At 53.4% G+C, this 26,912-nt stretch overlaps 11 protein-coding genes across 11 annotated transcripts; 3 read left to right on the forward strand and 8 right to left on the reverse strand.

Moving 5' to 3' along the window:
• Positions 1-337: 337 nt before the first annotated feature.
• On the reverse strand, positions 338-1,519 carry BDW74DRAFT_158398 (S-formylglutathione hydrolase). Its single transcript, XM_073725308.1, has 2 exons — positions 740-1,519; positions 338-683 (listed from the first exon to the last, which is right to left on the reverse strand). The coding sequence occupies exons 1-2, from the start codon at positions 1,418-1,420 to the stop codon at positions 498-500; spliced, it is 867 nt and encodes a 288-aa protein (XP_073581091.1). The 5' UTR covers positions 1,421-1,519; the 3' UTR covers positions 338-497.
• Positions 1,520-1,691: 172 nt separating this feature from the next.
• BDW74DRAFT_180870 (C50 family peptidase) lies at positions 1,692-7,877 on the reverse strand (the record flags this gene model as incomplete). Its single annotated transcript, XM_073729858.1, has 1 exon — positions 1,692-7,877. The coding sequence occupies one exon, from the start codon at positions 7,875-7,877 to the stop codon at positions 1,692-1,694; it is 6,186 nt and encodes a 2,061-aa protein (XP_073581092.1).
• A 255-nt stretch (positions 7,878-8,132) lies between these two features.
• BDW74DRAFT_158404 (DUF5321 domain-containing protein) lies at positions 8,133-9,422 on the forward strand. The gene is made up of 2 exons (XM_073725309.1): positions 8,133-8,711; positions 8,787-9,422. Exons 1-2 carry the CDS (start codon positions 8,195-8,197, stop codon positions 8,978-8,980), a joined length of 711 nt encoding a protein of 236 aa, XP_073581093.1. The 5' UTR covers positions 8,133-8,194; the 3' UTR covers positions 8,981-9,422.
• Positions 9,423-9,490: 68 nt separating this feature from the next.
• On the reverse strand, positions 9,491-12,378 carry BDW74DRAFT_63128 (citrin). The gene is made up of 3 exons (XM_073733331.1): positions 11,928-12,378; positions 10,666-11,868; positions 9,491-10,612 (listed from the first exon to the last, which is right to left on the reverse strand). The coding sequence occupies exons 1-3, from the start codon at positions 12,114-12,116 to the stop codon at positions 9,890-9,892; spliced, it is 2,115 nt and encodes a 704-aa protein (XP_073581094.1). The 5' UTR covers positions 12,117-12,378; the 3' UTR covers positions 9,491-9,889.
• An 876-nt stretch (positions 12,379-13,254) lies between these two features.
• BDW74DRAFT_158408 (phosphatase PAP2 family protein) lies at positions 13,255-14,798 on the reverse strand. Its single transcript, XM_073725310.1, has 3 exons — positions 14,448-14,798; positions 14,141-14,382; positions 13,255-14,091 (listed from the first exon to the last, which is right to left on the reverse strand). The coding sequence occupies exons 1-3, from the start codon at positions 14,479-14,481 to the stop codon at positions 13,390-13,392; spliced, it is 978 nt and encodes a 325-aa protein (XP_073581095.1). The 5' UTR covers positions 14,482-14,798; the 3' UTR covers positions 13,255-13,389.
• A 339-nt stretch (positions 14,799-15,137) lies between these two features.
• Positions 15,138-15,613, forward strand: BDW74DRAFT_63150 (uncharacterized protein). The gene has a single exon (XM_073733333.1). It carries the CDS (start codon positions 15,242-15,244, stop codon positions 15,530-15,532), a length of 291 nt encoding a protein of 96 aa, XP_073581096.1. The 5' UTR covers positions 15,138-15,241; the 3' UTR covers positions 15,533-15,613.
• Positions 15,578-19,257, reverse strand: BDW74DRAFT_63137 (Ran GTPase-binding protein LOS1). Its single transcript, XM_073733332.1, has 4 exons — positions 19,020-19,257; positions 16,213-18,814; positions 15,704-16,158; positions 15,578-15,650 (listed from the first exon to the last, which is right to left on the reverse strand). The coding sequence occupies exons 1-4, from the start codon at positions 19,029-19,031 to the stop codon at positions 15,624-15,626; spliced, it is 3,096 nt and encodes a 1,031-aa protein (XP_073581097.1). The 5' UTR covers positions 19,032-19,257; the 3' UTR covers positions 15,578-15,623.
• Positions 19,258-19,507: 250 nt separating this feature from the next.
• BDW74DRAFT_169569 (major facilitator superfamily domain-containing protein) lies at positions 19,508-21,045 on the reverse strand (the record flags this gene model as incomplete). Its single annotated transcript, XM_073727010.1, has 6 exons — positions 19,508-19,541; positions 19,649-20,124; positions 20,250-20,573; positions 20,633-20,806; positions 20,856-20,910; positions 20,942-21,045. The coding sequence occupies 6 exons, from the start codon at positions 21,043-21,045 to the stop codon at positions 19,508-19,510; spliced, it is 1,167 nt and encodes a 388-aa protein (XP_073581098.1).
• Positions 21,046-21,277: 232 nt separating this feature from the next.
• Positions 21,278-23,188, reverse strand: BDW74DRAFT_158414 (uncharacterized protein). Its single transcript, XM_073725311.1, has one exon. The coding sequence runs from the start codon at positions 22,596-22,598 to the stop codon at positions 21,309-21,311; it is 1,290 nt and encodes a 429-aa protein (XP_073581099.1). The 5' UTR covers positions 22,599-23,188; the 3' UTR covers positions 21,278-21,308.
• BDW74DRAFT_158416 (uncharacterized protein) lies at positions 23,179-24,388 on the forward strand. The gene has a single exon (XM_073725312.1). The coding sequence runs from the start codon at positions 23,819-23,821 to the stop codon at positions 24,230-24,232; it is 414 nt and encodes a 137-aa protein (XP_073581100.1). The 5' UTR covers positions 23,179-23,818; the 3' UTR covers positions 24,233-24,388.
• A 58-nt stretch (positions 24,389-24,446) lies between these two features.
• Positions 24,447-26,803, reverse strand: BDW74DRAFT_63200 (xylulokinase). Its single transcript, XM_073733334.1, has 2 exons — positions 25,938-26,803; positions 24,447-25,881 (listed from the first exon to the last, which is right to left on the reverse strand). Exons 1-2 carry the CDS (start codon positions 26,454-26,456, stop codon positions 24,655-24,657), a joined length of 1,746 nt encoding a protein of 581 aa, XP_073581101.1. The 5' UTR covers positions 26,457-26,803; the 3' UTR covers positions 24,447-24,654.
• Positions 26,804-26,912: the final 109 nt, after the last annotated feature.

Genomic DNA, 26,912 nt, shown 5'->3' on the forward strand with positions numbered 1-26,912 from the left:
ATGTGGGGATGGAGTCAGGGCCATCTGTGGTAGGCAGCTGCGATGGACGCCATCGGCTATGGTAGAGAAAACAACATTCCCTGTTCAGCTTTTTCGCGATGACGAGGCTGGACTGTCGCTTATAGCGATCGTTCTGTCAGCTGAGGTCGTAGCTACTGACTCGCCTAAGTTTCTCCGGCTGGGCATTGAGGACACCCTACCCCAGATGCCTATCCTGATTGGTGCCTTGGTTCGGAGTCGTGTTGGACTAGGTAGAGCACATAAGTCTCGATACTATATGTCTGACTATTGAGGCCGGGGCCTTGAAACGAACAAATATTTTATTCTTATCATCCTTCAACGACACGACAACAACCATACCACTCTATCTATACACTTCAGCGTTCCTCGGCATCAAAGATTCGCCTGCCGATCGCTGACAACATCAGAACCGAACATGCCAAACTACCATGATCCTTCTCGCACGAACCAAGAGAATGAAAGAAGAGAGTCACCCACTAAGCAAAGAGATACTTGGCCGCGTGCTCCACATGGTCATCCGCAAACGTCGCCATGGTGTAGTAGCTGTGGTCATAGTCCGGCTGGTAACGGACGTTGATGCCAGAAACGCCAGCCTCCTTGGCAGCCTTCTCCAGGTTCTCAGGGAGGAGCTGGCCCTGTTTGTAGAAGTTGTCGCCGGTACCCTGCGCTCGTCAGTACTACCCCTTCCTTACAAAACGAAAGGCAGGATAATACTTACGACGTCAATCAAAACATCCAACTTCTTCCCCGCCCACCCCTTCACCAACTCCGTAGCATCATGCTCCTTCCACTTCTCCACATTCTCCTCGCCAAAGTAACCCCCAAACGCCTTCTTCCCCCAAGCACAGTTGATAGGGTTCGAGATCGGCGCGAACGCAGAAACACTCTTGTACTTGCCGGGGTTGCGCAGGAACAGCGTAAGCGCGCCATGCCCACCCATACTGTGGCCCGTGATACTAACACGCGACGAATCAAGCTGCGGGAACGCCTCGAAGACCGTAGCCGGCAGCTCCTCCGTGACGTACGTGTACATGTTGTAGCCCTTGGTGTAGGGCTCCTTGGTGGCGTTGACGTAGAAGCCCGCGCCGGTGCCAAAGTCCCAGCTGTCGTTTTCGCCGGGGATGTCGAGGCCGCGGGGGCTGGTATCGGGGTACAGCACTGCAATGCCCTTCTTTGAGGCGCCGTGCTGAAAGAAGCCCTTTTCGGAACAGTTGTCGGCGGTGCAAGTTAGGCCGGAGAGGTAGATGAGCACGGGGAGTTTCTGGGAGGGGGACTTGTAGGCCTGTGGTGGGAGGTACAGGTTGAAGTGCATTTCGCAGTTGGTGGACTTGGCAGCATGGCTGAGCTTGAGGAGCTTGCCGCCGAAGGAGGCGATGGTTGCTTTTGTTGTGACGGACATTTTGATGCTGGATTGGATGGAGGATGGGGTGATGAAAGATAGAGAAGAGCTCCGGAAGAGAAGTTGGGTAAGTTGGCGGCGATGAGGGGAATGAGGGGCAGAGCAAATCTTGGCATGACAGTGACGCTCCCCACTCCCCGCATCGGTTATATAGATCAGGCAATCTTTTCCCGGTCTTGAAATGCACAACAGAGGTATCATGACTTAACAATATATACAGACAATACAAAGCCCTCTCCCAATGCCCCTAACGCCGTGATGCAATCCAAAACTACTCTAGAAAAACTCCAGGAACTCCATATACCACCGGCGCAGCGCCATTCAAATACTTCAACACACACGCTCCTCGCGACTGTGAAACAGCGGCGTCCAGAGCCACAGGAACCTCTCCAACGTCTCCTCCTTCTCCAATCAACCCCCAATGCTCAAAAGTCGACTTGGCAAATCGGTCAATGTCTTTATCCGTGACGTCCCACAGTGTAGCCACCAACGCGGGAGCTCCCGCCTGCAGGTAGTTCATCGGCGTGCCATACGGCTCGTACTCGCCGGCTTCGGTAAGACTGCCGCTGCTGCAGCCCATGAGGAAGGCCACGGCGCATTGGTCAAGTCGCTTGACAGTTCGGCCGCGAATGTATTGTGCGCCGCTTCCGTGGCCGAAGTAGAGGAAGAGATCCTTCGTCTCGAGGTTGTTCTTGAACTCGTCTTCAGTCGGTTGGCGATTCACCAGGCCAGTCCAACCTTTGAGGCTAGATAGGTCCTTCTCAAAGGTACCTTGCGTCGTCTGCAGATCGCCAGTGGGGTTGAGAATGTAGGTGCCTTTGCGTCGGTCGAGGCCGAGACTGCTCTTCTTCTGGGAATGGAACTGCAGAACTCGATCGCGGAGACACTCCAAGGATGGCACGCGACAAACCGGCAGTCCTTGCAGACATGGTAGAGACTCCCATGGGAACATGTGGAGTGACTTGTCCAAAACCAGCACGGTGTTGTTCGGTCGCTGCTTGGCCTCTTCTCTGGCTGTTTCATGGTAAGCCCGCACAGCGTCCAGCGTCTCGACGACCATCATGTCAAAATCAACCTCATCGTAAGCATTGCGCTCGTCCTGGAACTGCAGGATATCGACAACAAAGTAGAGAAGATCCATCAACGCATCCTCCGGGTCTTCCTGCTCATTCAAATCCTTAACTCCAACAAATAACTCCAACACATTCGGATGCAGCGTCAGCCTTGGCTCCGCCGTCCGGCGCCCCTTCTGTCTCGAGGGAAGGTGCTTGTCAAGGATGTTCTCAAAAGAGTTCGCAAATCGCGCGAGAGATTTCGCACCATGCGGGATGGGGGAAAAAATCCCCCTGAAACCTCCAAACCAGACGTTCTCGATGTTCTGCAGCAAGTTTTCCAATCTACGATCGAGAGCCTCGCGGTTCTTCCACCACTCCTTCTTCATCTGCCGGTCAACCTGCAACTTCGCAGCGTGGGCACTCTCATTCGCCAAGCGAATAAGCTCCTTCATCTCGTCCCTTCCATCCTCAAACGTAAACTGTTCCTCCTCGTCTTCCGAGTTTCCGCGTCTGAGAGGAAGTCGCAGCAAGAACGGAGAACGGCCTTGGTGCAGTCGCGACACGACAAACTCGGTTTGATCGGCGCTCAGCGATAGAGACAGGACATTCCAGTTGTCGGGCAGTATGTCAACATACTCTGAGGTGAAGTCAGAGCCCACATCGTCCGACTGCAGTTCAGAACGTGGCCAGAGCAGCGGATCACAGTAGTCGGCTAGCTCCTTGTCGATACGAATAGCAGCTCGTTCGCGTGCGAACGCTCCAATGCGGCCAATCTCGTTCATGTTAGCCGGAGACTGCGGCCACGCAACCTGGCTCTGCGACGCAGTAACGTGAGATAGCATGGAAATGCGACTCATCAAACGCGAAGCGGAGTGGCTGTCGATAGTAGATCCAAGGTGGGTAGCTGTGTGGAAAATGTCGTTCAGGCAATCGCCGGCCTTAGATAGCATGACGGAGAAGTCTTCTGCTGTGGGCTGGGCCTTCGATCGTGGTCCGCGAGTAGGAGCTCTAGTTTTGCGAGTCGTGGATTTGCTGAGAGCTTCATTCACTGTCTTAGGTTGTAACGAGGGCAATGAAATAGTCGACTCGGGAAGGACACAGTAGACTGCGTGGCTTGCAAAATTGCGAATTGCATCCGCAAGCAGGTGCTCACTCTCTCCTATATGCACCGAGATCTTGCTGTCCCTAGTCACAGCGAATTTTCGAGCATCGCTCAACAAGTTCGAAGCTTTCTCGAACTCACGCTGTGCTCGTAGCGACGCAGCCTGCTGTCTAAGGATCTCGCTCTTCACGTCAAGAAGCGTGTTCGAACCAATTGTCGTTTCTGCGGTCGGTGGCGGCTTTGGTGTATTTCGTGCTGATGTGGATGTGGAGGTGGATGTTGTTGCGCTGCGGGTTCTTCTCGTTGCTGCTGTCGTGGTCTGTCTCGTCGATCGGCTCTTCGGTCGGATACGCAGCTTGTCCATTTTATCCTCTAGTTCAGGCACACTGGCCTTCTCAGGCTCCTCGAACAGACCACCCAGCAACTTCTCGGCTTCACGAAGAGTGCGGTACTCGGCGCGGTAGTTTCCCTCGACCCTATGAAGGGCAGCAAGGCTCAGTCGTAATAAGACAAGCTCAATACTGCCCTCCAGTTGCTCGGATAGTTCCTTGGCGGATAAGAGGAGCTTTTGACCTTCTGGGATATGACCACCCAGAATCCAGTGAGAGCCGAGATGCGCTTGTGAGGCGATCAGCCGAACGTTGGCATTTAATGACTTGTTGATCTTCAATGCCTGCTCTCCGTAGTAGATGGCGTCCTGGAATAAACCATGGTGGGCAGATAGATTGGCGAGATGGAGCAACGAGCTGTGATGCGAGCCGATATGCGGCCAGAATGGGGCTCCTTGGGAGTAAGTGGACGACGTTCGCGACACCTCCAGCTTAGCCATCCCCTCAACTACAATCTCAAGTTCAGAACTGTCACCGGTCACGGCCTTCTCCTGCTTCTTCTGAGCGAGCTTCTCAACCTTGGCCCAGATCCTGCAGTTCAATCGGACCGACAACTTGGCGAAGTAGAGGGCGTCCTTGATTGAGCCTTGAACAAAAGAAAGACGCGAGTTCATGAAAGCGGCATCAGCGACTAGTCGCTCCCATGCAATCTTCGTCAATACTGCGCAAGCGTTCAAATCCTCCGTAGACTGATTTTTCTCGTATAGCATCCTAGCGGCCGATAGAACACTCGCCGCTTTCTGGTTGTCGCCCGTCTCGAGAAGGAATCCCACGCGGGCCAGCTCGTACGACAGTCGCGCCAGGCAGGAGACTTCATGGTTCGCGATGAAACCATCAGCCCGGTTCAGGAGAGATCGCGCTTTTGTGCACGACCCAAGGCGGCAGTACTGGAGAACGAGCCGGGATAGAACGATAATAGCTTCCGAGAACGTCCCAGCTCCGTGCAGCTCGGTCACACGTAGCACCAGTTCAAGGGTAGACAGCTGGAATTTCCACAGTCCGTGGATTTCGGTGTAATCGACAACAGCTTTCATCTGAAGAAGAAAGTACTTGACGTTGCCGACACACGACACCAGCGAATTGAGATCCCGACAGAATCGAACGATGGACGACCACATCGAGACGATCAACTCCAGCTCTTCAGCTCCTAGGCTACCTTGTTGAAGGCCAAGCGTGAGGCGAACCGAGTTCTTGAGATAGGCAGCCACAGACTTGATATCGTCATCTTCATGATAATCGTCGTTTTCCAATCCTTCGCCTGCCTCATCAACAAACTGTTGGAGCAATGACGAAACCAAGCATCCCGGCTGTTCCAACGCAAACCGTAGTCCACAGAGCACAACTCGCAGTCGGCGAAGCGGATGCTGGTCACTTGGATACACCTCCAAAAGCCGAGCTGCGACTTCTAAGAATACGGTCTGAAACACTTCAACGTTGTTTGCAGTGCCGTGTACTTCAGTAAGGATTCCCAGCTGCCACTCCAGAATATGACCTCGTTCAACCGATGTAAGCGTCTCGTCATCGAAAATCTCATCCGGCACAGACCTCTTATTCCGCAATTTCACCTTCAAGTACGCCGAAAGCACGCGCCCGAGTGTGAATCCACTTCTCTTCGGATCCTGGTTCATCTGGTGAGGGAAGAATCCGTCCGTGGAGGAGGTAATGTTATCCAGCGCGCCCACAGTGATATGGTCGCCGATGGCTTGGAGAAACGCAATTTCAGCCTCGGAAACACTACCGGCTTCGACATATGTATGCGCGAGTCGTTCGTATTTGAGCGGTGCGAAACCTGTCGCTCTCTGAGAAGGCGTGCATCCAGAAAGCAGGTTGGCAGATTGTTTCAACAGTGGCAAAAGTTCACGCGCAGTCTTCCCAACCTCCTTTTCTTTCAGGTATCGCGACCAAAACAAATTCGAAAGCTTCACCAAGGCCAGGCCAATGGAGTCGGCGGCAGTGGTGTCAGCCTCGTCGAATGGCTCGATCGTCGTCAGAAGGCGCTGGGAATCAAGTAACGTAGGGACTATCTCATCCCAAGGCGGACGTTGTGACATGACAGAAAGCTTTCCGATCGCGACGGCCGAGTCCACAGCGGCAAGCGCAATGTTCTGCGATGCCTCGATCCGTTTCTGGAAAGTTATTTGGTCGTTCAGTTCGTCGTCCGCGGGTCGGCGTCCGATATAACGGCGCAAGAAGCGTATGAAACCGTTGAGATATTCGAAGATTCGTGGAAATACGGCGTTCTCACACACTGAACCCTGTTCTTTGGATAACAGATCGCCAAACCAACCCATGGCGAGCTTCTTAAGTTTAGCGGCTTGAACAAGCAGTTCGTCCAAATCATGGGTGCTCCCCTTTAGCGGTAGGCTGAGAGCAGTCGTCGCCTCAGTAACAGCCTCTGAGATGTCACCCGCCAATATAGCGGATGATTTGGTGGCCTGGAATTGGAGTGCTGCAATCTTGCATCGGACGGTCGCCAGACCAAGGCACTGGCCACTTGAAAGAGGGCTGAGAGATTGGGTAAAGAGTTGCAAGGCTTCGTCGAAGCATCCGGCATCCTGGGCAAGTTGTCCCAGAATGGTCGCGATTCGGGCTACTGATAGGCTATCGGTCGGTTTTGGTGTGCGATTCTGGGTCTTCGCGAACGAGGACTGTAGTCGGACAATGTTCTTATAAATGGATGCGAATTCAACTTTCTCGATGCTCTTAGTCGCTTGTGCAAAAGCCGCGGTGTACCTTGCCAGCGGGTCCCACATCTCCTTGTTGTCATCACAAACATGTCCAGTTAACTTCCAGGATATGCATCGAATCTCGAGCGATAGTAGTTGTAGAGTAAGTGTCGTAACCGGCCTTAGTCGCTCCTTCGTCGTGCTGGCACCGCAGGCTGCTAGAGATAGAATCGTACTCGACAGAAGCTGAAGTTGAACCGCCGCTTTATCCTTGGTGAGCGCGCCCGACTCGAGCGCCGACATAATAACATTTGCCGGACTGCTCTCATCCGCCAACTGTAGCGAAGGCACGAGTTTCTGCACGGTAGCCGGTCGTTTCTCAGCAGCGATGAGTCGCAATGCATTCGACTGGAACGAAACCAACAAGCCATGCACCTCCTGAGCATTCGCAATATTTGAGAATGACAGAAGGTCCGACATGCGCTCCTTCGTTTCCTCCTCCCCATCACCAACATCCTTCTTCCCCGTCCTCTTCCCCCCATTCGGTAATACATCGAGATAAGTCTGGATCCTCCTCTTAAGCCCTCTCAACTCTTTATACGCGGCGTCATGCAGCCCAAGAGCCAGCAACCTGCCCGCCAGCACGCAAGCGCCCTGCTCAAGCTGCAGATTCGGCAATCCTCCCTCCGCATTGGGGTCTGCTTTCAAAATTCGCAGACACGAGAGTGATAACCGTGCACACTCCGCTACCGCCGACACCCCATTATCACTATCTGTCGTGTCTGTCTGTCCCGTCTTCGTCCGTCCTTTCGTAGCTGTGCGTTTCACCGGACCACCCTCCCTCCTCTCCTTCGAAATCGACGTAACCGTCTTCACTGCATCGGAAAGCGTCTTCAGCGTCGTATTAAACACCTCCGTAGCAAGAACCAATTTCTCCTGATTGGATAACCGCGCGTCCACAAGACCAGTCGCATCCTGGGATGGCGTCTTCGACCGCGCCGTACTTGTGCTCGTGCTAGTCGTTCTCGTCCGGCTGCTCTTCGCCCTTGACGAAGTCGTCGTACTCGTCAGTGTGGTTTTCATGCCGCGTGCGGCCTTCTTCAATGTCTCAACCTCGCCCGCGCTCCGGAAGAGTGTTTGGAGCAACAACACGGTGGCCGCTGTGCATGTTGACGTCGAGCGCACGGTCTGCTTCACCGATTCCATTGAAAAGGATGAATCGGGGGGGGAGGATGTAACCGCCATAGTTGGCTATATCATGGGCTCTGAGCCTGCGGGTTAGTGATGATGGCGATGTCGCCTTGAATTGAAGACCTGACCTGGCTGGCAGCGACAGAGTCGGGAGTCCGCCCGGCGAGACCCAACTAGCGTTGTCGCGGCAACGGGGCCGGATTCGGACTAGCGGGTTTTGGTTCAGTTCCCCGACTTTGTTGCCTGGGCTTTCAGGCGTAAGAGAATTATCCGGGGCCGCGCATCGGAATCTCGACTCGATTGACTTGGCTTGACTTGACTTGACCTCGTCGCAGAATCAATCTCACTCTACCGAGCACCTAATAATAAACATGGCCTCGCTCGGCATGAACTCTACGCGTCTACTCCTCCGCCTACGCCCAAGCGCCCCCTCAAATCCCACAGCAACAATCCTCTCACGATCACGATCACCACAACTCCCCCTCCCGCGAACACGAACGCAAACATCCGTCTACAGCACCCGCCTAAACACCGCACACCTCCCAAAAATCGCACAACCATCGCTCTGGCAATCGCTAATCCCAAAGTCGTTCCGAAACCGCGCCGCATCCCCCTCACCCAGCCAAACAACAGCCGACAAATCCTCCAAGGCAAAATCAAAAGAATGGAACCCAGCCTCCTTCTACATAATAATCTTCCTCCTGATCGGCTCGCAGGCCATCCGGATGATCGCGCTGAAGAACGAATATAGCCACTATGTGCGGAGTACGGATGCGAAGATCAGATTGCTCAAAGAGGTCATTGGGAAGGTGCAGAGGGGGGAGAATGTGGATGTTGAGAAGATGCTGGGGACGGGGAATCAGGCGGTTGAGAGGGAATGGGATCAGGGTTTGTTTTACCTATCTTTTTGATCTTGAGGGGTATTTGGGGTTAGAGTGCTAATTGGTGGTTTGTTGTGTCTAGTTCTGAGAGAAATCGAGCGCGAAGACTCGCTGTGGCACCAGAAGCAGAAGCATGCTGCGGAGGAGCGGGCGAGGGCTGAAGCTGAAGCCGCGGCACAGGAACAGAATGCGGATCCCGTTGCGCCTGCAGTAGACAGGGCGGATCTATCGACGCCGAGGGAGAACCAGACGAAACGGAAGGCCAGCTTCTTCTAGTCCATCCGAGGCATCATTGCATACCTACCGCAACAACCGTCCGGAAGAGAAGCACTCCAGCTGCCCGCGAGGATGAAAGTGAAATGGGGACGGGCAGTATCTGCCACAGCATGTACTGTGCTCTCGGCCTGGTCGATGGGTTTCTCGCAAAACAAGCGAGATCAGTTTCCTCGACCCATCCTTATCTTGAACGGGATATTAGATATCTCGACATCCAGTCTGCTAGACAGACATTTGTCTTTGAGAAATGGACTGCTTTGTATATGCACTAATGCCATCATAGCATGGTCTCAGTCAGCGCCTGTGCATATTGCATACACCACTCAAGCATAGTTGTACATTACATCTACATATATCTCCTCAAACGATATATACTTCAACATAGCACACTTGTCATTATTCTACAAGGATATGTCCAAAATTCGGCATCCTAACCCTAAAACGCTTGTCATGACAAAATATATAATCCTTACAGTATACGGAAATCCAAGTAGACCATTCGAGTTCAAGTAATGTCCAGACAAAATGATATGATACTACGGAAAGGTCCGGGCACGGCAGTCAACTATACGTAACAACCCCCCCAATCCAATCCAATCTATCTAGAATAGATACATAGCTTTTGGTACATAGTGTAGTGGGTAGTGTATGTGAGTATACGAACAAGATGCAAGAACAAGTCCGATGTAGACCGTTCCAAATCAACCAACAGAGACGAAAAAATCCCCAGAAAAAAGAAGATAGAAAATGAGACGAAAATGAGACGAAAATACAAAGAAGAAAAGCAGCGCTAGTAAATCAACATCAACATCACTCAACATCAATATCACAGAGATCATTCTTGTCTATGCAATCCAATCCAATCGAATCAATCAAATGCCAATGCCAATGCCGACCAAGTGCAAGAATCTATTGGCTCGCAGATGGCTTCATGAACTTCGGCCACCGCTCGGCATCGGGAATAGAACCGCGGCCAATGTTCTCATCCAGATCCAGGATGAGCTTGAGCGCGTTCCTAGACCTCAGATAAGGCAGGGGCTCCTTGGCGACGGGAACGCCAACACCAGGCTCAACCTGGCCCGTTGGCGAGACCTCGTGATCAGAGCCCGGCATGGGCAGCCACTTCTGCAGGACCTCGTACGCAGCGAGTGTGAAACCGAACTGCGGCGACGAACGCAGAATACGCGCGGGGCCACCCTTGAAGAACGCCTTGAAGCCCTCATCGCGGAAGATCGTGACGGCGGCGTGGCGGAGACCGGTGTATGCCTTCTCGCCCTTGCGGGCTTCGACCTGAAGACGGGTCTTGATGACGTCGCAGGGGGTTGTCAGGTAGGCGGCGGGCATACCGGCGATAGCACCGGCGGTCAGGAGCTGCAGGACGCCGAGCTTGTGGGTGCGGGTTTCGCCGAAGAAGTCGGTTTTCAGGTGCGAGTAGGTTGGAAAGTAGATGGCGGAGAAGGGGACGTCACGGAGGAGACAGGCGCTGGCGCCCTTGTAGAGACCGACGAGACCGAGGTTCTTGACGATCCAGAGGGCAGAGCGACGGGGAGCGGCTTCAACGCCGACGTTCTTGGCGATTTCACCCTGCACTTGCAGGCGGATCTTAACAATCTCGAGAGGGTTGGTAAAGACCTATCAATGCAGTTAGTACACGTTTATGAACTTTCTAGGGAGCGGATACGTACAACTTGGCAAGCACCGGCGGTACCACCAGCAAGAACCTCCTGCCAGGTCTTGATCTTGCCGTTCTGCTTGCCGGAGAAGTATCCACGGACGAGATCGTTGACGGTAAGCTTGATCGCCTTCTCCGGAGCAACACCGATCAGCTGGGGAATAACACCGGAGTAGAGACCGGTGAAACCCTCGTTACGGATAACCTTGCGCGCGCAGTCGAGCGAGTTGTTGTACAGCCTTTCACCAACACGGTTGGACCGCTGGTTCTGCATGCGCGTCTTGACGAGATCGATGGGGTAAACCATGAACGCGCCAAACGCACCCGCCAAACTCCCCAGAGCGAAATGGTGGACGGACTCAAGAATACCGTGGAGAACAGACTTCCCTGCATCGGCAGCCTTGTGCGCAGCACCCGACGCAGTCGAGGCAGCATGCTCCGCAGCAGCAACAGGAATGCGCCACGAAGCATCAATGACCTTCGAGAAATCCTTCTGCGACAGGCGACCAGACGGCGCATCAAGACCCGCAAAGTGGAAGAGGATATCCGCCTCCATGGGCGTAAACAGCGAAAAGCGCGTCACCCTCGCCGCGGCATTCAGGAAATCCGCGCGCGTAATCTTCCCATCGTCGCTGTTCACCGTCGCCTCACGGATAATCAGATCAATCATGTCCATCTCGCGCATGACATTCTGGAACGCACGCACGGTAGCGTACGAGATCTTCGTGCCGGCGGAAATGTTGCACAGGCTCGGGAGGTGCTCGAGAACATAGTCCGACAACTTGTGCTTCGAGGTCTCGAGGATGATACGCTGGAAATCCTCCGGTTCGATATACCCGTCGCCGTCCTTGTCAAACACGTGGAAGGCCTGGCGGATGCGCTCGCCCTGCAGGCCTCGCAGCATCTGCGCGAACTGCGGGTAGGTCATGTCATGGCGGGTCTTCTTCTTGCCGGTGTACAGGGCCGCCCACTCGCTGTTCCAGTCAAAGGGTATGCTCTCCTTGGTCTTGTTCTCGTTGTATAGCTTCTGGAAGGTCTCCCACTTGACCGTGCCGGTTCCGTCGGTGTCGAAGAGCCGGAAGGCGATCTCGTACTCGGCGTCGGGCTTCGCAAGCAGGTTCTCGAAGGTAGCCCATTCGTGGATGTTGATTCGGCCGGACCGACGGCTGTCTGCGACTCTGAAGAGGATTCCGTAGTGTTCTCGCTTAATTTTGTGCTAAGGTCCAGAGTCAATTGGGGTCGGTCAAGGTATGACACATCGGGTGGGACACTCACGTAGTCTTCGTGCTTGGGGGCAATCGCGTTGACAAAGTCCGCCTCGGTCATGTACAGCTCACCGGTAGCCTCATCCTTGCGGGCGTGCTTGACGAAATTGGTCTTGACCTGCTGGGACAGAGTGGGCTCGTCGACGGTGGTGCCGACCAAGGACTCTTTGACAGCTTCCTTGACGCTCGTCATGGCCATAACGCAGACAGAAAGAAAAGTCTATCCTCTATAGCAGAGACACAGTCTAGAAAGCCAAAAAAGGAAAATAAGAAATAAAACGTAAAGACCGACGCAGCAAGGGAACACAAACGGGGCACTCGACAAAGGGAAGGGGTTGGGAGGAGTCAAGTCGAGGAGAGAGAGCGAGAATGGTGTGGAGAAGGGAGAAATAATAGTAATACGGCTTAGTAGGAGAATATGGGGGAGAGACAGACAGAGACACAGATCAGCAAGACAACCAAACTATCTCACTCTCATCTCCGAAATCAAATAAAATTCTGAAATCTCTCCTCTAGATTTTCCATCCCCATCAGGTGATAACAAATGATCTAATAATAATCGAATCTCTACGAACGTGGCCGATCCCCCTTTGCTTTTTTCCTGCCCTTTCCTCTGAGTTTCGATCAATATCTGCGAAGAATAAGATTTTTTTTGTTATTTGCCCCTTGTCACAACAAATCCAATCCAATCCCAGGCAATCGGATAATAGCGCCAGACCCAGGGATCCCGGCCAGCCATGAGTAACAGTTCCCTGCACACAAACACCCTGGAACAGGCCCCGGCATCGGCTTCGATGCGAGTCCAAGACCCCAAGGTCCAAGGTCACGAGCTCACCGCCCCTCGATATTACCCGAGCATACAGTACAGAGTACATAATTTACACAGCATACATAAATAGCTCGGACTTGACGCCGAGATCACTATCGCCAGCACTATCATGCTCATTGAGAAAACAATATTACTACGTAGCTTCCAATAGTCAATGCACAGCGGCTCATCGGTCTGTGCTCATGCCCGCAGGCCTCGTCACCCGCGTATATAAACCTGGTACTCCGCAGCGTCACCGGCCGAATACACTTGTAATACATATATGTAAGTTCTCCGCACCGCTCGGCAAACTCCGGAACCTCGTGAGGGGAGACTGAGGAGAAGGAATCGTCCTGTCCCAAGTCTCTCACCGAGCCGAAGGCCAAGTGGTCTAGCTGCTGCTAAGGTAGGGCTGGACATGGGGTGATGTGCTCGGGTCGGATCCTGGAGATTGGGGTGCTAATTCTTGCCTAGCTTGGTAGGCCGAGCTTCTCCAACTCTACTATGGAGTACTACTATTGGGACATCCTCTCGCTATGTCATGGGCCATTATTGAACCAGCAATCCTATATCATCTAGACTAAGCTCGATGCTATTACTAGATGATTGACAGATGCCGGCAATGTCAATGATGACTGTATATTGATAGGAATATATATACAACCTAGGGCTTCTCCAACCGCAGCAGACGAAAAAGCACCCTTTCCACCGGCAAAAGGTTCAGCATGACAGAGTTGAACCGGTACGCGGTTAGGACCACGCACGCTCCAACAACGGCATCGAGGATGAAATGGTTCGCCGTCGCGACGATCGTGAATGCCATCAGCATCGGCCATACGGGCGCAATGGCCCGGAGATACCAGTGCGGACTGAATCTGATCAGACACAGGGCAATGAACATCGAGTTACCAAAATGCAGCGACGGCATAGCAGCGATCGTGAGCTGGAACTTGTTTTGCGTCCAAGCAGACCCACCGTGGTTACTGTGCAGAACGTCGATGAAGCCGTATTCTTCCGGGAGGAGACGCGGAGGAGTGCATCGCCATAGCGTGATGATGGTGAAGGCGATAACGTTCTCAAAGGCAAGCGTCCGACGAATCGCTCGAAAGGTTTCGCGCTTCAGGCAGGTGTACGTATACGCGAAGAAGATCACGCCGATGACAATGTGCGAGTAGTACACGCGGGCTATGATGGGCATGAGCCAGTGCGCCTTGTTGAGGACCCATTGCTGGATCGCGAGCTCGGCGTCAATGTGAAGCACATGTTCCAGCCTGAGGATTTGAAGGGCATGACGCTCGGCCCTGGCGAAGATGTCATCGTGGCCGCTGATAGCTCGCGCCGAGATCGCGCGTAGGCCTTGATAGATCTAAACCCGTAAGTATACCTTCTCCCGACAGCCATCAAGCACAGCGCACCCAGTATATAAGCAACCAGTACCATATCTCTATCAAGAACGGGAACCGCGCGAGCACCCGCGACTGGATCGTGCGGCCTTTGTCCACGGACCGGAAGTAGCCATCCTCATCGGTATCCTTCGCAACGACGGGTTCCGGAAGCAAGGGCGATTCAACGTTGGGTGTATCCGAAGGACTATCCAGGGCGGTTCGACGACGGAGACGATTGATTAGGGTGGTAGCAGTGAAGATAGCAGCGATGGCTGGTAGCAGTACGCGCGGTCAGCATCCGTAAGGCAGGGGGAACGGGATAGCACGGCCAACAAACCTCCAGGTTCAAGGAAGTTTTTGAAAGCGCCCATGATGTAGCCTAGAGATAGTCGCGAAGAATAGAAGGAAAGATGGGAAGGCCGTCCACGCAGCTGGAATAGGAAAGAAGAAGAGGAGCCGTGGACGATGCAGGTCAAGGGGCAGAGGCGGATGTCACGGAGTACATAAGACGAGCCGGAGGAAAACAGAAACAGAGGGCGCAGCTGCCGTCATCATGTTGCATGGGGGGTGTCTTAGACTTTCTCCTGTGCCTGTGGCTCTGTGCTTGTGCTTGTGCGCCCCCGGGCTTTTTATTTGTCTCGTATTGCTGTGGAACTCTCTTTGCAGATAAAGAGAATACTGTATGTTGCTGGTTGTACTCCGTACCCTACGTGCCTAAATTCTTCAGCTTGTCGGCTGCATACTGCCAGGTCATACGACCAGTTGCCAGTTCAACCTCAGGCTTCAGCCCTGCAGATCGCCGGTCAGGCTCCCACATCCGAGCTCTCCGGTCCCTCGTCATCAGTCGCACACGAACTCAGCCTCCCCGAAACCCAACTCCAGCGATTGGCTGCAAATCTGCGAGAGCGGATCAGGCAACTTAGGTTAGGAGGAAGCGAAAAAGTTTGTAGGCAGTGAGCAAGGAGCTGGGTCTCAAGTTCCAAGGTTGACGTGAAGGTTCCTTGATCTCTTCCCCGGCGTAGATCGGATCGCAAGGCCGCTACTCCAGTTGCAGTAAGAGAGCATGCGGCCGACTCCACTACTTAATATACTCTTAAGCACTGGCCAAGCACGCCGCACGCGAAGGGCTGGATGGAACTCCTCAATTCTAAATCACTCCTTTACTACATACAGCCTATTTGCTTTTCCGTTTTTCTGCTGTTTTTCGTGCTCGCGCTAGAGAAAATACTCTGCATATCAACGCCAATACATGCAAATGCCTCACAAACTATATACCTTTTATCCGAGTCCCGTGTATTCGTGGATCATGGCGGTCCGTGCGTTAGAGGTACGAGAAGGAGTAAGACAGGTGGGCCGCCGACAGAGAGAGAGGGGTGGGAGAGGGATTCATCAGTCATCAAACCAAACCGAGGGGATATCTAATAGAATGGAAGTGGAGAAATAAACCAAGGGAAATGGGAACAGATCGAGAAGATGGCAAGGAAAAACGGTTATGTATAGATGACGAGAATGTTCAGGCGCTCAGTCGTTGAATGAATTGCTGTTTAAATGTTAGCGACAACCTATCGACATGTGGAACGGAAGTCAACATACCGGGAAGAACTGCCGGAAACCCTTCAGGTCCAGCCGGCTCAGTGTCCTCACGTACTCTTCCACGAGATCGGCCCCCATGCCCATACCAGGCAGTTCACGGTCTCGAAGGTATTCGAGGTACTCCATGCCCGTCTTGCTGTAGATGATCCGCTGCAGACCTCCCGCCTCAGCGAGGACCTGCTTCGCCTGAGCATCCTTCGAGTTGAAGGACGGAGTGGCCGGAAGGGCCCAGCATAGCGGAGAGAAGCGCGTGATCATGAACTGTCCAAAGCCAGGAAGCGCGACTTGCGTGACGCCAGCGCCGTTCGGGGCTGCAGGAGCGATATCTGCACCACCCCAAGCGCTGCCCATCCGAGAAAGAACACTGAAAGCCATCTTGGCGGTTGTAAAGTCCTCGGCGTCCTTGGCGAAGTGCTCGATGGTCGTAATGACGGTGTCGAACATGGGTTGGTTGCCTAATAAATTTCAGTCAGTAACAACTAAGCATGGTTGGGTCAGGGAGAACTCACGCTCGCTGATGATAACAGCCCCAAGATCGTTGTTCAACACGGCCAGCAAGAAGTTAAGATATTCCCGCTTCAACTCCGCCAGGTGGATCTCGTCATCAGTGCCCGAGGGCGCTTCCGCGATTCCGCTAAACACCCGTTGCAGGAATGGCATCAATAGAGCATCAAGGATGTTGTATATTTCGCCCTTGAACCCGAAAATAACCTGATCAAGAAGGCGCAAGAACAGCGCCATCTCGTCCCGCGACGACGTTTGGGTTAGAAGACCATCAATCCATCGAGGAAGCTGAGGAAGAATACGAGATCCAAGGACTCCGATTAGTCGTGAGAACGCAAATCGAGAAGCGGTTCGAATATCGAAGGATGCCTTGAGCGACTCCAAAGCAACAAGGGTGGCCTCCGATACCTGGCTGAATGCCTCTGACACCTCGGATGCGGGGAGCTGAGCGGCAGGTGAGGAAGTCCCTGGCTGCCAGTCAGAGAAGCCTCTTGCAAGTGTACCGAGCGCCATGATGTCGTGGTGTATTTGGAGCACGGCTCGGGCATCTCCAGATTTGGCCGAGCCAAGATTCTTCTCCATGTCAACAAAAACAGGAGAGAGCACGGACTGCGCATAGAGGACCTGCTTGTCCGCGGTAATAGTAGGAACCGAGCAGATAATGCCAACAGCTTCGAATAGATAGAGTTGGCTATTGAAGACAGCATCGGCAGACCCCTCGTGATCCTCCGATGACATCTCGTCTCCATCGGAACTCTCAGAAGGCAGTTCGGCTTGGATAACCAATAAATCACTAAGTGTCTCCACGACAGTCTGGGCGACATTGCCGACGTAGGCCCGCAGCTGCTTTACCAGACGTTGGAACAGGTACCACGCTCGGGTCTTGACCTTCTTCATAGGGTGATGGGCAAGCTGAAGGAAGCTCTCCAGGACGCCGGGAATCAAGTGCGTATGAGCGTGGAAGAAGGTCGTGTAGCGAACACAGATCTCCATGTACTGCAATTGCGTCGCTGGGTGAGTGAAAGATCGAATATCGGATTCGACCATGCGTAGCATCATCTCGATCAGTCGTTCCGCAGATGGGCTGCTAGGCTGTCCCTTGTTGTAGAGGCTTCCAGTCTTGGTAGCAGCATCTCCAAACAGGAACATCTCGTGCAGGGCAAGGTCCAAGTCCCTCCAGTCCAGCTGAGCACCGGATTGGCGCACGTTCTCGAATGTGGTCGCCACAACTTCCGACACAGCTTCCATGTAAAGCCTCTCGTCGACAGTAGCAACAATCTGCTGCAGGGTTCCGAGTCGCTTGCGGAGCTCCTGGAACTCCGCCTCGTCGGTTTGATCGTCGTCGTCACCCCAGGAGGCGGTCTCGTCGTATCGCATTTTCTGGATGATCGCCTTGAGAATGGGAAGGAGGATGGACGAGTGTTGAGAAGCGACGGAAGGATTGGCCTTGGCGACCTTTCGCAGGTACGAAAGCAAGTCGTTCACGCAGGGAATGACGGTGGAGCAAACTTCGTCGTACTCGTCGGAAAAGTAGCGTAGGATGTGCGGAAGGAACACCTGCAACAGACCATTGGCTTTCTCCTTGCACAGGGCGGACACCGTATCCTGCTCCAGAGCACGCACGATATCAGTTACCGTGGTGTTAACCAGCTTCGCGACCGTTTCCGCAAGATCGGTATCGTATTTGGACGTGAATCGGTTGGCGAAGAGCGGAGGACTAGAGGAGATCTGAGCGACAACATTATCGAGGTTCAAGAAGGCAATCATATCGATCTTGTCTTCGGCCTTCATCTTCTTGCCAATGATCTCCGTAAAGACATCGACAGCCGCATCCCGCACTTTGTCCTCTCCCTCGCGGAGCTCCGCCTTCTGCGCACGGCTCAGCTGCTGGAAGAGCAAATCGAGCATCGTCTGGTTCACCACCAACCCGATATCAATCCAGCTCACCCAGCTTCCGACGGCCTTCAGACACATCTCGACAATAAGATCATTGCCGTCCATCCACTGCGACAGAATTTCTTGCCACGAACTAGCGATCTTCTGCATATCCCTCACACGGATCAAATCCTTCAGCGCGTTTGCCCGGTCCTGCTCCGCGCGGGATCGAGACACCAGCACGTCACCAATCTCATCATGGATGGAGTTGATGACACGGAGGTAGAAGACGATACCGAGCGGGTTGTCCCGTGTGGTGCTGGAGGGCGACTTGTGCGTAAGGCTCAGGAGGTCGTCGAAAAACGACTCCAAGCCATTTCCGTAGAGCGCGGAGAAGAGGAAGGTGACGGTCTGGGCGATCTTGTTCTGGATGTTGGGCGGGTCGGGGTTCGTGCCCTCGCGGCCGTACACCTGACGTAGGTATCCAAGCAAGCCGTCCCGGACAAACCCAAGCGACTGCAGGTCAATTAAGCCAGCCTGGGCGGCGCTGTTGACAACCTCTAACGACACATGGCGGACGATATGGGACTGGGGCGGGTCCTTGGTGAACAGGGAGAGGCAGACCTGCCACCCTGAAGGATCGGTGCGGAGTTGGTTGAGGTAGTCGAAGGCTTGGGACTTGAGGGTGGTGTCGGAGGTTGGGTTCCCGGCGATTTCTATGGCGTTTGCTACCTAGAAGATAAGACATGAGTTAGAAGTTGCCGATGTTTCATTTTTGAGGCTGCAAAACATGACATGCGTCATGGCCGAAGAGGGGCACACGAGGGGGACGGCGGGGTTGGGATCTCGAAGGATTTGCTTTTCTTCGCTTCAATGTCTCCGGAATAAAGTGCTTAATCGCTTCTGAAGCAAGAAATAGCTCTGCAGGTATCCTTACCTGCTCTTCCATGGTCGAAGCGGCCGGGCTGCCTTCAGAGTCTTTGCGGGACTCCGAAAGCGAAAAATATCACGAGGGGGGTAAAAGGTAGCTGTAGTCAAGCGTAGATTTGGAAATATTCAAGATGGCGGCAGATGGTCATATCATTAAAAGAAATAAAATGGTCTATCGGATCATGACTTGATTGTTTGCCTCAAAAAGCAATACAGGACAGTGGACTGAAGGTTGGTGAAGTGAGCGTCGTTCTGAAGTTGGGCGGTGGTTTCGGCACTTTTGCTTTGACCAACAGGGCAGTGTCCAGCAGAGAAACGGGGAATTCTCTTTGTAGACGGAGCTCGCTATCTAGTATAAGCGGATAAATCTGAGACACACCCTCTTTAATGGTCGCTACGCAGCACAGCTTGCATTTAGTATTTTTTTTTTATATTTTGTGACTTTGTGTGTTGACAGCTGGGTCCGACCGAAACTGCAAAATGTGGCCTTGGCTTTCAGGCACCAAGTGCGGTATAGGTAAACAAAGGCCTGCCTGACAAAGACACAGCATTCGATCACCATGACACATGATGCCAACAAGATTACGCCCTCCACTTCCAGCCCCCAGCGGACCCCAAGCTCGCCTCAATACGTACCCAAAAGAAGCTAATGTCGCTGCCATCAGCAACACTCCTACCACTATACCTGCCCGCTCATATATATACGATGAAGTAAGCGCATCCTTTGGAATCAACACCCCCGTCAGTGGTGTTCCAATCAATGCACCCATGCCTCGAATGAGGTACAGAGCACCATTTACGCTCGTAAAGTGCCGCACTCCGAAGAGCTCTATCAGAGAAGCTGGGAAGAGCGAGATGTATGCGCTGGCGAAGGCGCCGTAGAGGATGGTGAAGACGATGAAGAGGCCGTCGGCACTGCTCTTAGGAACATCCGCGTCAGGAGTGTGGAATATAGACGGAATCCAAAAGGCGAATACGGCGATTGCACTTAGGAGCGTCGTGACGACCAGCGCATTAATGCGGCCGTAGCGGTCAGCGGCGTAGCCGATCGCAATGCGTGAGATGAAATTGAGGCATTGTTGAGCGTGATGAAGTTCGCTGCTGTGTTGGCACTGTACCCTAGTGTACTCGCATAAGCGGCATAGAAGAATAGCGGCGTTGAGTAGCCCGCAGACTGCAGGAAACAACCTAGCCCCTGCGCGAGAAATCGTTTTGAGCGTGCGACGCGGTAGTTGACCATAGGCGCTTTGGACCAGCCGCTTCTTCGTCGGAAGCCTTGTGTCTGGAGCCGAACTTGCTCGTGGAATTTTGGCTCCCAGGCAAGTGCGCACCCAGCAATAGAGACGAGCATCAGGGATATGCACCCTGAGATGCGGAGTGCATTTCTATATCCCAGATGTGTGATCAACGCCCGAAGAGCAGGAGGCCAAATCATGCTTCCGACTGCAGACCCCGAGATGATCACGCCCATTGCCAGGCCTCGCCGCTTATCGAACCATGTCGGGGCGACGCTCATCGTGGGCACATAAGCCAGGCAAGTCCCTATTCCTAAGAGGACCCCCTGCGTCAGGGCAAAGTGCCATGAATGAAGCTCGACAGGATGTATGCGATGCCAAACACCCAGTCGCCGGCGAAAATCACAGCTTGGGGTGAGTAGATTTTTGACCAGTGCATGGCGAACGGCCCGCCCATGGACATCAACGCGATAGCTAGGATACCGACCGGGTTGATCAGGGCAGTGGAGCTTCCGGTGAATGGATTGCCTTCAGATTCGGCCATCTCCTCGTATAGAGACTGGTAGACGCCATTAGGAAAAGATAAAGGCGCAGGTTGTGAACATCACCGAGAAGCCGGCGGACACAACGAGAGCATACTTCCTAGGCTGCTTATCAATTGACCTGTTTTGTTATTGGGGGAAACCGTGCTCACCAGGGAGGGTGGTCTCGCTCGGTCTCATGAGTTTGCGGGGAAGCATTCTGAATCTGGGGAGAGACGTTGGCTTTGCGACTCGCCAAATCAACGTCAGACCCCATATTTGTAGAGCCTAGTCATCGTTCTTCTATCCGACAGACGAATTGGAAAGAAGAAGAGAGACCAGAGATGTGATAAGATGTCACGTCTGCCATAGTGAGCGCGGGTAAAGGATTAAGACTCGGCAGTTGCTGCTCCAGAGTCTGAAGTGCGGAGTCGGATCTAGCCGTTTTAGGAAATGTACACTACAATCCCCGGATGACCGAACTTGTATATTCACCATCCATCATCATCATCATCATCATCATCATCATCTGATGTTACTTTAGGGCGCCGAGTGCGAAGGAGAATTTGAAGGTTGATAGAATGGCAGCACAGCACCACCGGCACCGGAGACACTAGCTCGGTCATCCTGCTTTACCAACACAGACCCCCTACCCTCGTACGCTTGGCTGATACTCTGCTTGATCCTCCACATATTCGGGCATCGCTCCCTCACCAGTTCCTGTTTCGCTTTGAAGTCCTCGTTCCACGAAGAATCACTGCCTCGCTTATGCGGCAGCAGGTCCCATTTCTCCAGACTATCCTCTTCCTCCGGTGTCAGATTCAACCACGCATAAAGATCCATTCGTTTTGTCGATAATTGTTCGTGGGTGCATGGGTCAGTGTTGTCTCGGAAGTCCCACGTCCCACGGCCTATCTTCCGGAACTCAAAATGCGATGGCCATTCAAAGACCGTGGCTTTCAGGTGCGAGCCAATCCAGCAGGTATAAGCCCTTGTGTCGCCATATTCTATCTGCACGAGCTTAGCGCGGGCCATGTCCGCGCAGCCGAAACCAGCGCAGATGAGAATTGAGGACAGGATGATTACACTGACGGTATAAATCTGGGTAGCGAGCGTCGCCATACCGAGGGTAATGACGTGAACTCCGAACGCGAGCCAGTGTATCCACCGAGCAGCTTTATAGAGCGTCATGGGTCTAGGCTCGGGGTTTTGAATGAATAGAGGGACGATGATGGAGTTGGGAATGAACATGGAGATCACTTTGGCGTCCGGCGTAATGATGATCATTTTCTCGGTGTTTCCCCCGGACCCAAATCCAGGTATTGAATGATCGATTGTCGTACGATTTGCGTGAAGAATATATGCCCTTGTGAGGATGGTCGCGATGATCGCAACAACATTCGCAATTCCATAGAGATCGTACGAGAGGACCGTCATGATGAGCAAGAAGCCTGTCACGACAAAAGAGATAGCTCCCGCTGTGAGATGATCAGCAACCTGGCTTCTAGGTCTTTTGACTGTCTCCCAGTATACAATGCTCCTTGTTGTCTGGAAATTCTGACACTGGATCCATCGGGTAAACCACGCAGCGCAATCAGTTGTATGGATGCCCTTCGAGATATTGTATAGAAGGAATGAAGGCGTTTTGCGTCGGAATCGGTCTGCTGCGATCACGTACATGGCCAGCAAGGGCATGTACTCTAACCAGCGGCTAGGAACGAGGCGGCCAACCCAGGTGTCGATATCTTCCGCACCCAGCAGGGTGATCAGCCCCAGTGCATCCACGCGAAAAGGCTCCCATTCGGATAGCTTTTGCCAGGGGTCGTGCATTTCGATGTTGATTGATGTTCAGCGAGGATGAGAAAAAGCAGGAAGGTGAGACGATGGCTGGTCAATAAATAGGTGCCTACTGGAACACCTCCTGGCCGTGTAATCAGCCTCGTCAAGTGCCTTGACCATAATGGAGCAGAAAGAAGGCGCAGCACAGTCTGCTTTGCGTCCATGACCATATTGAGACCACTGGATTACCGTTTCACAGCATGATTGCAGACGACAAGATAATGAGCAGCAAATGGCATCTTTGCTCCACAGCCTCGTAGCCGCAAATAGGAGGTGTGCTGGCGGTGGCGCTCTTCTCCACGCTACCTCGAGCGGGCAGACAAGGTTATTGGGAGACGCTGGTGGCTTGGTCATAAAGCCTAAGCGCCCGAGGCTTGTCTGCTGCATACACGAGATTCACGAGGTAGGTAATGATTGATGCAAGACAGTTCATGAGATGATGCACCGCAGGAATCCAGACTCACATTGTTGCTGGGTGTCTCATGGCTCAAGGGCAGAGTGTGGTAGTTGGGGGCAACAAAAGGAGGGTCAATACTCGGTAATCAGCCCAGGTAGGACAGAAGACATACGAAGAACCCCGGCCCGGGCAAACATAAGCCCAGTCTGACCCCGAAAAGATCTGGTCTGATCAGCTCAGCTGACGTTGAGGATGGCTCACTTGGTTTGGTTGAAACACTGCTAGACCGAATTATCTGAGGCGATACTCTGCTATGAGTATCGCAGTTACCGGTGCACCTCCCCATCCGAAAGCACAACTTCTCTAAAATGCTTCTCCCCGTAAACATACCCATACGCCTCTATTAACTCCCTCGGCGGTGGACGCCAAATACACAGAGACAATGTTCTTTAGGACCCCTAAGGCCTCGCCCAGCAATTGCAGCGCTCCGTATCAGCCACATAGACCAGCTGAAACGAAATGTTGATGGAATGCTATCACGGACAAGAGGTCTCCATCATCCGCTCCACGACCGCCAGACTCCCCAACGCAAGCGTCGACAGAGCATCCGCCGACACATTGGACAAGGCACACACCAACACCCGAAGTCGTCGGAAGAAGCACAGCCTGAGATTGCACTGCTATAGACCGACATCTGGTAGAGCTGTGAGGATGAGACGACGTCGCTCGTGAGCCCCAGGTTACACGCATAGCAGCTCACGGGGGGCGCCGTGGCCGGGTCAATCTTGAGCGCGAGCTTTAAACAGCCCAATTCATGAGCACCACCGTCACCTGGAACTCCATCCCCAAACACCAGCTCTACTTCAGCTGCATCGAGAGCACGCTCCTCCTCACGGCCTGTTCATGTTCGGCTGGACATCCGAATACCAAACGCCCTGGTTCCTCCCCGCCATCGCCGTCACCCTCTCACAATGGGCATTTTCTTCATCTACTTCGCCGTTTTCAATTACCTGGCCGCCACATACCACGTGTACGCGAGCTTTGCGCTCGCGGCGCAGGGGTTCGCGCGGAATCTGATGAGAGGCGTGCTAGTGTTTGTTGCGCCTCAGATGTTAGAGAATTCTTCTTTTGGACCTGCGGCGAGTCTGCTGGGTGGCATTGGGGCTGCATTGACGCTTGTGCCGTGCCTGTTGGTGGTCTTTGGGGGGAGGATTCGGGAGAGGAGTAAGATGGCTAGGGAGAATAGGGATTTGTAGCTGGTGAAAGAGAGTATGTGGATACAGTGAAGTGACATGGAGTTTAGAGTTGAACAAAGTAGCATATAGACAAGGCAAGGAGGAAATGGGATTATCTTATTGAAGGTGATGACGACCCTCTCGTCCACCTGCAGGGCAGGGCATGTTCGTGTGGCTGCTTACTCGTAACTCCATTGTTTTCGGGTAAGGTAAGACACATTGGCAGGTAAGCTCACTCATGATACTACATCGTTTTAAGCTCTACTCTGTAGATTGTCAGTCGGTATACCTCAATCTGCAATTTGAAACGGGATCTTGATCTGGATTTTGGGGTCGAAGTCAAGTGCAAGTCAAAACTACCCATTACACTCATGTAGCAAGTCTATATACCATACCTAAACATTACCTATCGCACTCATTTCCTCCTCTCCTGCTCCAGAACCTTGAGCTCCATCTTTTCAAACCCCTCAACAGCCTTCCCATACCTCTCAAACGCCTCCTCCTGATACCCATCCGCAATCTTCTCAATGAACTCCTCCTCATGCCAGCGCGCCCCAATCAGGTCTTCGAAGGTCTGGTCCTTCTTCCGCTCAAGCGCCCAAACAGCCTTATACGCGGCTCCCAACGCACATGCATTGTCGCCGATCTCGAGCTTGTATACACCTTCAGAGCCACCGAGGATCTCGCCGGCGATTTTGGCGATTGTTTTGTTCTTCGACCCGCCGCCGACGAGGTACACGCGGCGTGGCTGGGCAGGGATATTGCCGCCAGGACTGGATGTGAGGCCGCGGGAGCGCAGGCGAAGGGAGAGGAGTTGGGATTCGATGATGGCGCGGGCTTCGTCGGCGGGTTTGTCCCAGCCCTCGCCGTTGGGTGTTTCGGTTAGGGCTCCGGTGGATGGGTCGTAGTTGAAGAGCCACTTTCCGGCCCGGAGGTTGGGTACGATTTCAGGGCGCGGGAAGAAGAGGCCCATTTTCATGGGGTCCGAGGGGGACTTCTGGCCTAGGGGTGGGGTTTGCAGGGCCACGGAGTCGAAGTGTGCCCAGGGGTTGGATGGGTTTCTGTCGCCTTTGCTGTCGTTAATTGCGTCGCGAACGTGCTCGCGCGCCAGTCCGCCGTTCTTGTAGCAGAGCATGAACATGTAGAGCCCTGGGGTTGTGGGGTGGTTGAAAAAGTGCGTTGCCGGGTCGGCTTTGTAGCTGGGAGTCGACATGAGGAAGGTCGTTGATGTTCCGAGCGAGACCATTGCGTCGGAGGGGCGGAGGGGGAGGGCAAGAATCGTGGCTGGGTTGTCGCCTGTGCTTGGAATGACGGTGCACTCTGGGCTGAAGCCATACCGGTTGACGTAGTAGCGGTGCACTTTGCCTAGGTCGATACCACCGTCTTCAGGGACATCACCGAGTTTGCGCTTGAGGTCCTCAACGCCGTGGGAGCCCGCGCAGAGCTTCAAAAGTTCCTCGTCGTAGGCTCCCTTGTGGATATTCCAAAGGTTCATACCGCAGACATCGGAGATATCAAAGGGCGCAACATGGCCAAGGAACAGGGAAGCAAGGAATGACGAAACGAGCGAGATCCTCGACGTCTTGTCATACACGTCCGGGTACTTCTTCTGGAACCTCAGGATCTGAGGCCCGGTGAACCTCTACACACCGTCAGCCCTATACCATCCCACCTGCAGCGCAAAGAAGATTAACTCACATGATGCGCCTTACTCCCTGTCGCCTCCGCCAACTTCGCCTCATCCCCAAGATACTCATCAAACTCATCGCACTCCTTCTGGGTACTCGAATCCTGCCAGTTCGGGCTATACGGGTGCGAGAACGCCCCCTCCAGCTGCTCCTGGAGCGTCTTCCCCGCATCCAATCCACCTAACAATTTCTCCGCATCCCGCCCCCAATACACACTCCCATGCTGCTGTCCCGCACCACTAATCCCACGCACAAGACTAAAATCAAGGCCCTGCTTCTTCAATCCATCGAGAACGCTATCGAGCGCCTGTAGCCACAGCGCAACGGGCGCAAAGACCTCGTGCTCGGCCTCGTTGGTCAGCACGCCCTTCTTTATCGGGAAGCCGTGCGAGTCGCCGTCGAAGTCGAAGATCGAGACGTAGACGACTTTCAGCTCGGAGTTCACGACGAGTCCTTTTAGTTGTTGGGTTGAGAGGTCGAAGCCGATGTATAAGGGCCCCTTGGAGGGTGAGGAGGAGCGGGACGACATTTTGGAGGTTGCGGTGTGGATTGGAGGATTTGAGGGGTGTGTAGATGTCCAGGGGCTCTGAGCTCCGCTGTTGAATTGGAAGAATAAATAGATGTGTAAGATGCGTCAATAGCTCTGGCTATGATGTGGTTGAAGCTCTTGTAGTCGAGGAAGCGAGGGGAAGAGCAAGGTCAACGAAAGGTGGGATGAATAACAGCTTTATAATAGCTCCCACTATATTACTTTTTTCTGGAGATAAACGCCAGCTCACCGAATTGGGGTTCTGGAATTTATCCTCTTTTGATGATCCATCAGGTCTCCCCGCCATAGTAAGGACCTTCTCTTCGCGGGGTGATCCGCAATTGATGTCACCCGGCCACAGACCCTTAGGTAAGTCCTACGTAACGGCCTGCCATACAGAGTAGACTGACTGCACGGACTCTTCATCCACGTTGAGAATGGTTATTTGTATTGGCA

This window comes from Aspergillus multicolor (genome assembly GCF_047715735.1).
Source record: "Aspergillus multicolor strain CBS 133.54 unplaced genomic scaffold BDW74scaffold_24, whole genome shotgun sequence".
NCBI classification, from domain to species: Eukaryota; Fungi; Ascomycota; class Eurotiomycetes; order Eurotiales; family Aspergillaceae; genus Aspergillus; species Aspergillus multicolor.

Excerpts from the sequence above, each read along its gene's own strand:
- BDW74DRAFT_158398 (XM_073725308.1), bottom strand. The coding sequence starts at position 1,420 with ATGTCCGTCACAACAAAAGCAACCATCGCCTCCTTCGGCGGCAAGCTC. Across the intron at positions 684-739 it reads TGGATGTTTTGATTGACGTC|GGTACCGGCGACAACTTCTA; the intron begins GTAAGTATTATC and ends TGACGAGCGCAG.
- BDW74DRAFT_158404 (XM_073725309.1), top strand. The coding sequence starts at position 8,195 with ATGGCCTCGCTCGGCATGAACTCTACGCGTCTACTCCTCCGCCTACGC. Across the intron at positions 8,712-8,786 it reads TGAGAGGGAATGGGATCAGG|TTCTGAGAGAAATCGAGCGC; the intron begins GTTTGTTTTACC and ends TGTTGTGTCTAG.
- BDW74DRAFT_63128 (XM_073733331.1), bottom strand. The coding sequence starts at position 12,116 with ATGGCCATGACGAGCGTCAAGGAAGCTGTCAAAGAGTCCTTGGTCGGC. Across the intron at positions 11,869-11,927 it reads CCCCCAAGCACGAAGACTAC|CACAAAATTAAGCGAGAACA; the intron begins GTGAGTGTCCCA and ends TCTGGACCTTAG. Across the intron at positions 10,613-10,665 it reads CCGCCGGTGCTTGCCAAGTT|GTCTTTACCAACCCTCTCGA; the intron begins GTACGTATCCGC and ends CTGCATTGATAG.
- BDW74DRAFT_158408 (XM_073725310.1), bottom strand. The coding sequence starts at position 14,481 with ATGGGCGCTTTCAAAAACTTCCTTGAACCTGGAG. Across the intron at positions 14,383-14,447 it reads AAACTTCCTTGAACCTGGAG|CCATCGCTGCTATCTTCACT; the intron begins GTTTGTTGGCCG and ends TACTGCTACCAG. Across the intron at positions 14,092-14,140 it reads ACTGGTTGCTTATATACTGG|ATCTATCAAGGCCTACGCGC; the intron begins GTGCGCTGTGCT and ends TTACGGGTTTAG.
- BDW74DRAFT_63150 (XM_073733333.1), top strand. The coding sequence starts at position 15,242 with ATGGAACTCCTCAATTCTAAATCACTCCTTTACTACATACAGCCTATT.
- BDW74DRAFT_63137 (XM_073733332.1), bottom strand. Across the intron at positions 16,159-16,212 it reads GGCTGTTATCATCAGCGAGC|GCAACCAACCCATGTTCGAC; the intron begins GTGAGTTCTCCC and ends GAAATTTATTAG. Across the intron at positions 15,651-15,703 it reads GTTTCCGGCAGTTCTTCCCG|CAATTCATTCAACGACTGAG; the intron begins GTATGTTGACTT and ends ACATTTAAACAG.
- BDW74DRAFT_158414 (XM_073725311.1), bottom strand. The coding sequence starts at position 22,598 with ATGCACGACCCCTGGCAAAAGCTATCCGAATGGGAGCCTTTTCGCGTG.
- BDW74DRAFT_158416 (XM_073725312.1), top strand. The coding sequence starts at position 23,819 with ATGAGCACCACCGTCACCTGGAACTCCATCCCCAAACACCAGCTCTAC.
- BDW74DRAFT_63200 (XM_073733334.1), bottom strand. The coding sequence starts at position 26,456 with ATGTCGTCCCGCTCCTCCTCACCCTCCAAGGGGCCCTTATACATCGGC. Across the intron at positions 25,882-25,937 it reads CAGGGAGTAAGGCGCATCAT|AGGTTCACCGGGCCTCAGAT; the intron begins GTGAGTTAATCT and ends GACGGTGTGTAG.